Source organism: Apteryx mantelli, chromosome 12, assembly GCF_036417845.1.
Source record: "Apteryx mantelli isolate bAptMan1 chromosome 12, bAptMan1.hap1, whole genome shotgun sequence".
NCBI classification, from domain to species: domain Eukaryota; kingdom Metazoa; phylum Chordata; class Aves; order Apterygiformes; family Apterygidae; genus Apteryx; species Apteryx mantelli.
This window is the reverse complement of record NC_089989.1, coordinates 12,072,497-12,084,879: the sequence shown is the minus strand read 5'-3', so window position 1 is coordinate 12,084,879 and position 12,383 is coordinate 12,072,497. Positions and strand designations below refer to the sequence as shown.

The 12,383-nt window shown below is 52.6% G+C and overlaps 2 protein-coding genes across 2 annotated transcripts in view; one reads left to right on the top strand and one right to left on the bottom strand.

The window, feature by feature from the left end:
* Positions 1–12,383, bottom strand: part of DNAH1 (dynein axonemal heavy chain 1) — an 84,258-nt gene that overhangs the window by 14,280 nt on the left and 57,595 nt on the right. Inside the window, 7 exon segments of the mRNA XM_067303206.1 lie at positions 323–448; positions 889–1,020; positions 1,464–1,655; positions 2,912–3,079; positions 3,746–3,937; positions 9,868–10,053; positions 11,341–11,451. Of these exon segments, the coding sequence (XP_067159307.1) occupies positions 323–448; positions 889–1,020; positions 1,464–1,655; positions 2,912–3,079; positions 3,746–3,937; positions 9,868–10,053; positions 11,341–11,451 (1,107 nt within the window).
* Positions 5,109–8,491, top strand: LOC136993211 (HAUS augmin-like complex subunit 3). The gene is made up of 4 exons (XM_067303632.1): positions 5,109–6,329; positions 6,506–6,945; positions 7,612–7,828; positions 8,243–8,491. Exons 1-4 carry the CDS (start codon positions 5,109–5,111, stop codon positions 8,489–8,491), a joined length of 2,127 nt encoding a protein of 708 aa, XP_067159733.1.

Sequence of the window (12,383 nt, the reverse complement as noted above, 5' to 3'; positions counted from 1 at the left end):
GGCTGTGGCTGGGGTTCTGCTCTAACGCTGTGGCATGTAAAGGGGAAACCTTACAGATAAGGTATGTGATACTCCCAGAGCCACTGCTACCCTGGATGTTGCCGGGGCTCTGAAAGTGTCCCCTTGTTGCACAAGGAGCCCCAGACTCTGGCAGCAATTCCAGCTCTGAGGTGTGGAGGCACTTAGTTGTTACTGAGCTATTCAATCTGGGGTCTGTCCTCTGGTGCAGCTGTTCCTAGTGAATTGTGAGCTGAGTGTTTTGGCCTTTGCCCAAAGTGCTGTTCCCCCTTCACCCTGCCGTGCACTTCTTTCTGCCACTTGCCTGCCAGGACCGGATTTCCATGGGGTCTCCAAGGGTGCTGATCAGGTTTGGGTCCTTGGTGTGGGGAACGTTGTTTTCTGACAGCTGCCTCAGCCACTCCTTGCACAGGGCTGTGCGGTAGTCTCCCTGCCACAAGAAGCACCATCAGTCATTCTTCTCGTTGCAGCTACTTTGCTGTGTTTGTCTAAACCCTCCTCCTGTTTCTGTTCAAATGTGGCTGAGTGCCGCCTCTGGCACAAATGGAGAGAGAGATCCAGGCGGGCTCTTGCATCCTTTTGCCCCATACTGCGTGCCCTGCTTTGCAGAGACTGTGGTGTAGCTCTAATTTTGCTCCGAGCAGGTAGTGACATGTGGAGATAGTGCTAACAGAGTAGCCTGGCTGTCCCAGGATGCAGAGGAACTGGGAAGCGCAGGGAGCTGTGGTGGCTGCTAACCCCAAAGCAGGGCAGAATCTGACCTGCTTCCTCCGATCTTTCCACTGGAGTTTCTGCAGCTAATCTGGTCAGCAACAGCGAGAGGCAAGCAGCTGACTGAACCCTTTGGGGAGAGGAACATTGCACACTTACTGTGAATGGGCCCAAGTAGGCCACGAAGCCAGCTGCAACCAGCACGTCACCAGCAATGTTGTTGATCATGTAATCCAGGTTCTGTACAGTGTCCTGCCAGCGCACCTTCTCATCAGCTAGGCCGTTAATGAGCTGTGGATAAGCCGTAGACATGGGAGCTGCTGTGTGGCCTAACCTTGCCTCCCGGACCTGCTACAGTCTGGGTAACACAGCAGATACCTTGACCCTGGTCACCCCAGTCATCCCCTGCCATACCCTGAATTCTGTCCCTGCTGCTCGGCTTTGAGTACTTTATCCTGGGAATACAGGGCTGTCCTGGAGCCCTGTTGCTGGTTAAGGAAGGTGTGCCACAGGAGGGTAGCAGCTTTTCACACCAGTGCCCAGCGAGTTGAGCTTTCCCAGCCCCTTTGTGCTGCTGAGATCTAGCCAGGCAGCTCTGTCCAGTACTGCCCTGAGTTGAAGGCAGACAGGGTTGGTGTAAGTGGCAGGCATAGGGGAGGTTTTCATCGCTGCCCTTCTGGGCCTCATGTCAGGATGTCTTGTGTAAGCAAGCAGAACCTGGCTCTGTCCCCTACCTTGTCAGCATAGCCCAGTCTTTGCTCACACTGCTCACACTTCATCTCCAGCTCTTCCTTCTTGGCTACACAGCTCTTATACTTGGCTTGCAGTATGGCAATACCATCTTCAGCCTCCCTCAGGTGGTCCTTGGCTTCCTCAAGGACCTGCTGAGTGATGTGCAGGTCCTCTTCTGCTTCCCGGAAGGCTTGCTGAGGAAAGGCATAAGGGAATGGTGAATCTGTCAGGCATGTGGCCAGGCAAAAAGGCAGACCTTGTGGCAGGAGCTGATTTGGGGAAAAACTATCATTTGCTATGAAAGCACTAGCTGGAACTGAGACCTTTTCCTACATGCCAAAGGTTACGGGCTATCAAAACACCACTGGAGTCTGGCAGTATGTAGGGGATTGACTTTGTAATGTTTCCTCTGTGTGTGTGTGTCAATGGGAACCTTTGGATAGATCCACTGCAAGAAAACTAAGTGCAATGAGGTACTTCCTATTGAAATGGTGCTGCTCCTGAAGCAAGCACCATGTTCCAAGTAGCATCATGTTCCCTGGCAGCAGGGCTCAGCTTGGTCAAGGACTGAAGTGAACATCCCTTGCACATCCTGGAGATATGGGTAGGCTTTTCTGCTGGCCTTCTAATAGCGAGAACTCATGCTCGAAGCCCTACAGCATGCAAAGCCATTGGCATGCTCAGCTGGGTGGAAGAAGGTGCAGGGCCAGCTCTGCACTGGTCCAGTTTCCACCAGACAGTTATGCTGTTGGACTTGGAAACCCCTGCATTGCTGTGTAGGGGCCCCAGAGCAGTTATGCAAACATGATATGACTTGAACTGCAAAAGCCTCTAAACTAACTTTGCAAATCCTCTTGTCTGACACCAACTGGCTAATTAAAGGGTGTGAGCTTCCTCTGCTGCATGGAGTAGAGGAAAGGATTCCAGGTCTGGCCTGTTTCACTTTCTGACTTTAAGTGACCTGCTTAACTCCAGGGGTATTCTGCAAGCCTAGGAATAAAAGTAGGGGTGGGAGGGGCATTTCTGCATAGCTCTGCAAATCCAGGAGCCTGTGCCAACTTGCACAAGCTCAGGATGTGGCCTATTGGTGAAAAGGAGGAAAGGTTCCTCTGCTTGCCCAAAATAATAATAAAGAAATCACTAGGTTTAGAGAAGATTAAGCTGAAATACAAGTGAGATGTGGGAATGCTTCTGTAAGTACAGTTCTTGCTGAGCCAAGGCTCAGCCCTAAGGACAGAGTATCACCTCTGCCCAGCATGTTCTAGACTGATTTCTCACATTTCATACACTAATGTACTTTTGGGCTTAATGAACTTTGGGTCAAGCCTTGATTTGAACAGAAGGCCAGGCCCGCACCACACAGCTGGTGATGTCAGCATCTCCCTCTGAAGGGAGCTGCTAGTTCTGCTCTCCCTAATTCCCAGTGTGACCCAGAGAAGCTGCCTCTTACCCGCTTGGGCTCCACGGCCTTGGCCACAAAGCGGTACTTGTACATAGCACGCACCCACTGGCAGATGGAAGTGCAGGCTTTGGAGACCTTGGCAATGGCAGATGGCTGAAACTCCTCACTGTCAATGTATGGCTGGATGGCTTTGATCACACAGTCTGCAATGTTGTCCTGCAAGAAATGGTGGGAGAGAAAAGAAAGCAGAAGAAGGTGCTAGAGATCTGAGGAGGGCCTGAAAGGGCTTGGGGCCCTAGGGGCTCAGTGGGAAGCCTCAGGGATGAAGAAAGAAACTCTGCTTTTCATTTCCGTTAGATAGCTGAGTGGTTACAGGAAAATAATGCCCTGGTGAGATTACATCTGGGGAAAAACAAAATCCAGCTAGGTCTTCTGCATCCCCACCTATGAGGGATGACTGCCATTTCTAGCTCTAAGCAGTCTTCCTGCAGCTGCAGCCTGCCTCAGGAGCTGGCAGGGAGGTTAAGACATTGCACTGGAGCAAGAGGAACCCAATTGTTGCATGCTGAGGCCTGGGAGGCACTGCTGTGGGATCAGTTAAATTCCTTCCCATATCATGTGTTCATGTCCTGCTCCACTGAGTGGAAAGATCAGGGGGATGGAAGGGAGGACCTGGGCATCTGGGTCCAATTGCCAGAGGTAATGATGTGCAGTCAACTGACATGAGGACTTCCAAGCCAAGTACATCCCTGCTCTCTGTGTTGCTGAAGGGTAGTGCCCAGAAGGAGCCTTATGCATGACTTCCGGCTTCACTGCTGTGAGCAGGCTTTCTACGATGTAGTGCCTGATCCCTGGTCGAAACCTCCCTCTGCCACTGCTTACCTTATTGTACTTAAACAGGCTGTCCAGGAATTTCCCTGGGTCTTGGAGTAGGGCCTTGCCTGGCTCCCAGTAATCATCCACCTTGGAGCCCAGCTTTTCTCCTGGCACCCTTTTGGGCCTGATTCCTTTCATGATGCAGACAGCTTCAATCACCATCTTCACACCAAGCGGAGGCCGCTGCATTGCTCGTACCTTCAAAACACAACCAGAAACAGAGTGGCTTGGCTTGGTTCTCAGTGTTGTGCTGGCAGTAGCTGCTGGAGAACTGTAGAAGCGCTGAGAAACTGGGGTGCTCGTTCCTCAGAGCTGGCCAAGGGGAGATGGAGACCAGAGGCAGGACATCTGGGTGTGGGTGAGGTGGTTTCTTCTGGCCCTGGGGGAACATAGCTGCCAAGTCCAGCTAGAGAGCTTGGGGGACAGGAAGACATTGTTGATCTTGCGTGTTCCTGGTACTTATGTTTTGGTTACACTCACTGTAATTCTAGGGGAAAAAGAGTGCAACCACAGGCCAGAAAGTGAGCTGGGAAAAGCTCTGACTGCTGTTTTGATGGGGAAAATCCTGTCTCCCCTCCCAACCTTCCCCCCATGTAACTCTGAGTCTCTACCCTGAGCATGAGCAATTCCTGTCCCTGACAGCCTTCCCTGAGCCACTGGAGCTGCTGCTGGCTGCTCATCATGCTGAGGGCTGCTTGTTGATGGGTATTTCATGCACAGCTTCCCACCTTAATGAAAGTGTGTTAGAGGAGGTTGTGACATGGGAGTGACAGGCTGTGTGCATCATGTGAACAGGAAAGGCTGAGGGGCCAAAGGGACACTGCTTTTCTGTCAGGCAGAAGTGGTAGTGCTCCTGTAACTACCAGAGCTCAGTGTTGCTCAAGTTATAGTGATGTGGTGAGTGAGGCATCCTTCTCCTGTGGCTGCAGAAGATGCAGTGTATAGATGGGCAAGAGAGATATCTGCAGGGAAAGCTGGTTATCAGAAAGGGCAAGGAGCAAACTGGGAAGACTGAAAAAGCCTGCCCCAATGCTCTGCAATGGGTATTTCTTACAGGCTGAAGATGCATTAGCAGAGGTCCCAGAACTGTATGGTCCTGGTGAGGGGAAGTATGGGAATGGGGTATTGGCAGTAGAGCAGGCTTTCTTCCTTGCTCTATGGGGTCTTGTTTTTCTTGTGCCTCCCCCCACCCTGGGAATGCTGTAAGAAAGGACCCTATGAGTTGGTCTGCAGCTCTTGTGGAGAGACTGCTCAAGTCTTTCCTCAAGCAGGCAGTAGTGCTGCTTGGGCATCCTTGTGTTGGCTTTGGGTGTAGGGACCATTATGGATGTCTCCTGTTTTGTTCCTTCCAGTGTTATCCATTCTTGCCATGTTCAGTCGGAGATGCTCCCGGACCTTCCTACAGGACACGGTCAACAGAGGGGCAAAGTTTTTGGAGACACTGAAGGTGGTCTACCCCCATGTGGACTCCCTCTGTGAGAAGGACTTTGACTGGCTTTTTGACTGCCCACAGACAGAGCAGTTCCTAGAGTGGTTCTGCAACACGGTGGGTGAGGAGAATGTGCTGAGCCCAGCTGAGGTGGAGGCCTACGAAGCCCTGCTGGCTGCAGGCAAGCCCATTCTGGAAGGTGATGCCCTTGACCAAGCACTTCAGACCTGCTACCAGGTCCCACGGTTCCCGAGCACAATCCCAGATGATGAGGGCTCCTCTCTGGAGGCCCTGGAGCAGGAGGCTCAGGAGCTGCAGGCCTATTACTCCCGCCAGCTCTGGCGATATAACAAGCTCCAAGTTTGGGAAGCAAGCCTGCAGCAGGAGCTGAAGTATTTGGCAGAGGAAGAGGAAAAGGCAAAGTCAGCATTGAGGAAGGCTCAGACAGATGTGGAAGTGGAGAACTTCCAAACCACTAATGTCCTGAGACAAATCAGCAAGCTTACAACGCAGCTGGCAGAGTGGCACAGGGAAGCAGGAAAGGGCCAGCCACCAGTGCTGCTGTGTGAGACAGATCTCAGCCCTTACATGGAGGTGGAACAACTGGCCACAGAGGCATTTGAGCGGTTCATCCAGCAGGCCCTGCCAGAGAGTACCTGGGCTCCTGGTGCTCGGGGGGTGAGCGCATGGGAAGAGGGCAATGTGAAGGAAAAGCTGGAGGCAGAGACGCAGATGGACTCAGTCTGGAAAATGCTGAAAGGAAGAGGAGGAACTCTGGGTAAGGAGTGTGCAGAGACACCCCTGGGGTGGATGCCATCAAGTCAGGAAATACTGGCCCAAGGCTCGAGGTCAGAGCTGCTAGCAGAGAGGAGGAGGAGGACAGAGGAGATCCTGAGTGTGAGGGACCAGGAGGAGAGAGGTGGCAGCCAGGAAGCCACAGAGAAAATGGAGACCAAACAAGCAACACTTCTGAAAAGCCTCAGGACTGAAGGAGATGAGCTATCAGGGAACCAAGACAGTTACAGGGAGGAGCTGAGCCAGATGAAGAAAGCATATATCTGTGCCCAGAGGGAGCTCATAATCATGTCAGCAGAAGTGGATGGCAACTGTGCTGCACTGAAGTGGGCCCAGAGGGCTCTGAAGGCCATAAAGGAGAACCAGGTAGGGTCAGTGCTCCCTTTCCTACACAATCGTTTGTGGCACATTATGGATATGCTGCAGACAATCCTTTCCATTAGACACTGGAGCACAGCAGACACTTCAGGAGGAGGTAGCTGAGCCAGGCAGCACTAGCAGTGTGCCCTGACACCAGTCTCTCTTGTCTTCCCCCTGTACAGCGTGTAGTAGAGGACGAGCTCCAGCATCATGCCACCACGCTCCAGGAGCAGCTCCGCACTCTGCGCTGTGACATTGCGCAAACCCAGGTCCACCACCTGCCATCCCTGCTGCATGCAGGGGCCTACCTCTCTTGCCTGCCAATACTGCAGGGGCAGCTCAGTCTGGAAGCTGCTCGCCTGCAGTATATTGCCAGGAGGCAGGAGGAGGCGGCCGCATGGCTGGCGGGCCAGCACAGCCGTCTGGACCTGCTGGCACTCCAGCTGAAAAGGGAGAGAAAGGAGGTGGATGAGATGGTTGCTTGGCTGGAAGAGATAGAAACTGCCCTGAGGGAAGCCCAGACCAAGGTGCAGGAGCAGCATGACTATTTCAGAAACACTAGCGTCTCCCAGAAGGGCTGTCCACGCACACAAATGGTACCCAGAGACCTCTCCACCATACGGTAGGGACTTGGGTATGCGTGTGCATGAGGAACAAACTAGATGTGGGGGAGACTGCATGGGAACAGGAAAGGGATCTGGCAGACTGAAATTACTGTGCAGTCCAGCAATGCTCCTCTGCCAACGCAGACCAAACCTAGCTCTGAGGTGCTGTGAAATTCCCCAGAAGATGGCATCCATTTCTTCCTGGCTGATTAGTGCTGAAGCAGCAAAGCATGGCTTGGAGAAGGGATTGAGTACAGAAAGGAGAGGTTTTTCTAGGGTGTCAGGGCTAAGAGCGTAGAGGCATGTGTTCAGCCTCAGAGAGGATGAGCTGTGCCAGTGGGAAGCAACAGCTGCTTGGAGCTCCCCTGGCTTTCTCTGGATGTGTATCCTGTCCTGGACACCTGTTAGCCCTCCCTGCACAGCTTTGGAGTAGCTGGTGCTGGTGTCTGCCAGAAAGGAGTCCCTGACCAGAAGGGCCTGGCTCTGAGCCAGCCTGGTAGTTCTCCACAGTGCTCTTCCCAGAGCTACAAGCCATGTGCTGTTCACCAGGAGTGGCTGTCCACTCATTGTCATCCCACAGCCACTTGCACCCTAAATCCTACAGTGCACACTATGCCCTGAGCCCTGTTCTTCCTCAGCACTGGCACGTGCTCATGCATCTGGCTGACTGTCCCTTCTTGCAGGCTCTGGGACATGCTGGTGGGGCAAGATCAGGAGGAGCGGCTCCTCTGCAGCTATGAGGCCATAGCAGTCCAGGCCTCCCGCTTGTGCCAGGACCAGAGGATGCTGGAAGCACAACTAGCAGCTCCTATATTGCAGCTCCCTGCCCTGGAGTCAGCCACAGAGATGCTCTATCAGCTGATGTACGGTGACTCCAACCAGCTGCAGCTTCACTCTCCGGTAAGCAGGGGCCTTTGGCCTTCCCCTGTCTTGGAGCCTTCTTTGCCATTATTCCTGAATGTGGCGGTGGAGTGCTTACTGCATCTCATACCTTAGTCAGAGAGGAGGTTGGCCCAATCACTGCCTTGTGCCAAAAGCTACCCAGAGATGCAGTGCCTGGCTGTCTGCCTGAGGGACTAAGGTGCCCAAGAGCAAGTCTCGCCAACATGTGTGCCACATGCTTTTAGCTATAGAGATGGGGGTGCCTTAGCCAAGCTGGCCCACTAAACCACCTCTTTTCCAGAGGGCCATTGGGCTGAACAGATCTGGAGGCCAGAGTCAGGCAGGAAGTTTCTAGTAGACCGAGCTATTACATGGTGGGAAGAAATCCCCCTCTTTTTGCATGTTCACATGCATTTGGGTTCTGCCCCTCAGGAGATCATTGAGCCCATGCAGCAGCTGATCACCATACAGAACACCCTCTACCAAATGCTGATGGATCTCCTGAGTGACTTGAAAGTCAAACGCAGATCTCTGCAGAGCCCTATCCTGCAGACAGAGCGCAACCTCTATGTGTATTTTTTCTGCAATCATGATCGGCTGAGAGAAGTGGTGGAGGAGCTGGAGAAGCAAGTGTTGGCTTCCTCCAAGGGACAACTGAAGGAGCTGCCCTATGCAGAGTAGTAGGTCAAGGGGATGCTTGTTCCCTGTCATGGAAGTGCAGCTCTCTCTGGTTGGGCTGAGCCATTAATCCTGGACTGGGAGAAAACTGTGGTTATCCTGGCTTCAGTGACAGGTTATTCTGATCATGGCCCAGTGGCTGGGCTTAAAATAAGCATGAGAGCTTCTTCCTTAAATGAAGAGGCTTCTGGAGCTGGAGGGGTGGGTTAGATGAAGCGTAAAGAGAAGTTGATGCCTCTTGTGAGTTGGCAATGGAAGCCTTGTACAGAGAGGAGACTTTCCATGACAACCCTACAAGAAGGTGGGTGCTGGGCACAAGTAGACTGACACTGTCCGAGTCTTCCCCTACCTCTGGGGAAAGGAGCTATGTGTGTTTGTGGTGAATAAAAAAGGTCTGTCACTTACAATCAGAGTAATGAGGCTGTCTCTCTCCTTCATAGCTGTCACACCCCATGCAGCAAGATCTCATACATTGTATCTTTCACTACCATCCCCTGCAAATGACCAAATCTGTGGGTGCTGCTTGCTGAGGCTGCTCTCTCAACTATGGGCGTGGGCTGTGACACTTCCCACTGCAGGGTCAGCACCACTCTCCCCTCTCTGACTATCTTATTTCAAGCCAGTATTCCTTGAAGTCAAGCCCACTAGCCCCTGCTGCCTCCTCTTCTCTGCCCAGTGCTATATCCCTGTTCAAAAGAGCCTGTTGGCAGGGATACAGAGTGCTGCTAGAACAGTCTGTGCTGTGCAGCCTGCACTCAGGGTTGCATCATGGTATTGCCTACCGCTTGTCCCCATGGACAAGGACAGAGCAATAGCTGTCTCTCCAGGACAGAGAATTGAAGAAGAAATGACTGGTGGAAGGTGTGCACACAAACAGCCAGCAGTAGGTGGAGTCAAGTGCATGGTTTCCCAGCTCACATAGGATACCCTCAGAGAGCCCAAAGGATTTGGCTGTTCAGCCCTTGGCAGGGGGCAGGATCAGCAGCTTGGCTCACTGAGGCTCAGTGAAGTGGGCAGGCAGGCACCATGGGGTGAGCACTCCTTGACTCCCTCACTCTAGCATGATTTGGAAACAACATGCAGGAACACACAGCAGCCAGCTGCTGTATCTCTACCCTTCAATATGGTTTGCTCTTAAAGAGTGAAGCTGAGTGCTGAGAAGCTGCATGGGCAGCCACACAGTGTCACCCCAGGGGAGGGGCGCTGGAAAAGGCTGGAGATGCTGAAAACCCATGGAAGGGAAATTGTTGCAAAGTGTTGTCTAAGTCAGCTATAGCAAGCTGACTGCAAAGCCTTGGCAGCCTTGCAGCACCTCAGATAGGCCTCCCTCAACCAGGCCCAGCTCTGCCCTGCCCCCCCCCCCCCCCCCCCACAGTTACCTCTGTAACATCATTTTTGTTGAGGTTCCTCAGGCTGGCAAGAGCAGCGTCCAAGGCTGGAAGTGCTTCAGCCAGGTCCTTCTGAGCATCATCTGCAATGGCTTGCGCTGTCTGAGCTTTTGCTTTGGCTCTCATCTCCTCAGCCTGCACAGCATTTCGTGTCTCTTCAGCTACAGCTGCATCCACCTGCAACACCACAGACAGCCTTAGAGGCATAGCTAGAGCCAGAAGACCTATTTGGCTTGCCTCAGCATTTCTAGGTAAGGATCACAGCTTTCCTGGCACATCATGTGCTTTCCCCTGCTAGAGTGGCAGACGCATGCTGGAGCCTAGCTGCTGCAGGGAATGCCCTCCCTGCATCCTACTGGCAGGAGACTCTTGTTGGTCTGTAGAGGTGATCCACAATCTCCAGTTTTGGCTACCCTGGAATGGTGTTAGCCCTTCAGGAATTAGCTGCTCTACTTATCTTCCCCGGTAGTAGAGGGAGTGGATGTGACAGCAAATACACAGGGAGATGGAGGAGTAACAAAATTTGCTGAGGGTTTTGTTCTTAAAACTGTCACTTCTGCCTACCCACAAGTTCTGTGGCTGCTGCCACCCCCCAGTTTAAAGCAGTACCAGGAGGTGTAAGGGAATGCGGAAGAGAACTAAATCTTTTCTGTGAGTGGATCAGGCCACCTCCAGTAAGCTACGTGGGAAGATGAGAGATTATAAACTCTTTCCTCTTTGTTCGCAGAGCTGTGTGATGCTAGTGTTTCTGCTCTCTCTGTCTCAATCTGGCCATTCTATGGTGGGAGACAGGCAGTGAGGAACATGGGAAAGAGGGAAGGTGGTGAGAGCCAGCACAGGGGACAGCTCCCTCTTCTGCGTGCGCATTAGTGACTGTGTGACAATTGGTGAGCTTTGGGCTGGCAGCAGCAGGTTGCAACTGGATCAGCTTCCTGGGGCTAGGGAGTGTTAAGACTACCCCTTTCAGCAACAGCAATCTGCTCTTAGAGCTACTCAGGCCACCTGAGGATTGTGTTAGTGCTGCTGCTAGTTTGTGCCCCAAGGAGCTAAACCAGCAGAGAACTTTTTGTAGAGAAAAGGACAAATATGGTAGCTTAGCTCCCTAACCCACGAGGCTGTGGGTTAGGACGGGGCAGGGGAGCAGTCTCTTCTGTTAGCAACTGTCTGGTACATTGAAACCAGCTCTCCCCCCTCTCTTCCCCCCCCCCCAAATCAGAGCAGGGTCCCCAGCAGAAGGCAAATCTCATTTGCAGTGCTGCCAACCATAGACACCTGCTGTGCTAATCTGGGGTCACTATACTGGTCCCTCCAGCATCCGGCAGAAGTGCTGCCATGATGCAACCCAGTGTGATGCTGTTTGGTGCTTGAAAGGTTTGCTCTTGACCACACAGTCCAACAGCCCAACACCACTGTCTAGTCTGAGCATGTGGACTGGAAAAGTGCCTGGCTGTCCAGCAGTGGTACCTGCAGTTGTTCCATGGTTGCCAGTGTGTCCTTGGCCGCCTCCGCCAGGAGAGGGCGAGCAGACTCCAGCTCCTCCTGCATCCTCGCTACATCCTCTGCTGTCTGCAGCAGCTGGGGGAGCAGAGCAGAGTGAGAGCCTGAGCAGCAGCCACGGAAAGCCCCAGGGAAGGCCTGTGCTGCCCTGCTGGGTGCTCCCTGCCACAGTCATGCTGGTAATGCAGGTCTTGCCTTGGTGCTTGTAATCAACAGGCTGGGTTTGAAAGCAATTTCACTGTGGTGTGCATGCAGACAGCAGTGCCTAATGGTGCCTGCACATTGAGTGCAGCTGCTGCAGACACTTGTCTGCTGCACAAATAGTCTTAAAGCTCTTATTAAATCTTATGATCTTATGGCCCTTATTAGAGCCAGAAAAAACTGTGTTCCAGCTTGGGTTGGTCTTAAGCCCTGGCTGAGAGGCAGAGCCCAAGCCCTGCTCCTATTTCTGAGACCTGTAAAAGCCTGGACCGGACTTGATGAGTGTCCAGTGCCATTCAGGCATGTGTGAAGTCACCTCTACCCAGCACATGCAGAGTTTGTGATGCAGAGACATGCAAAATGTCTGTCTTTCCACACTGCACACTCTCCTTGTTCCCCTAGTGAAGGAAAGCAAAGGAGGAAAGACTGCAGCCTGCATTGCAGGCTGCTCCTTAAAGCAAACCCCTCTGCAAGAAGTTAGCGGTTGTCACATGCATGAACTCTCAAAGGCAGCTTTCTTCTAGCATCGGCTCTGACACTGCCTGCTCCTACCCATCCTAACCAGCTGCTGCTCTATAGTGCTGGTCAAGGTTTTCCAAACCCAAATTTGTTATCCAGGATATTTAAGAGTCTTTCAATCTAAACCAAACCCCAACCTGGGCATGTCTGGCTACCTATGGAGAAATACCAACCATGTTCTCTAATCATGACTGCCATGGGATCCATTAGCTAAAGGCTGTTGTTCCCAAACCATAGTCTGCGGACACTTGTAGTTCATAAGACCATAGGACTCAGTCAGCAGAACAATG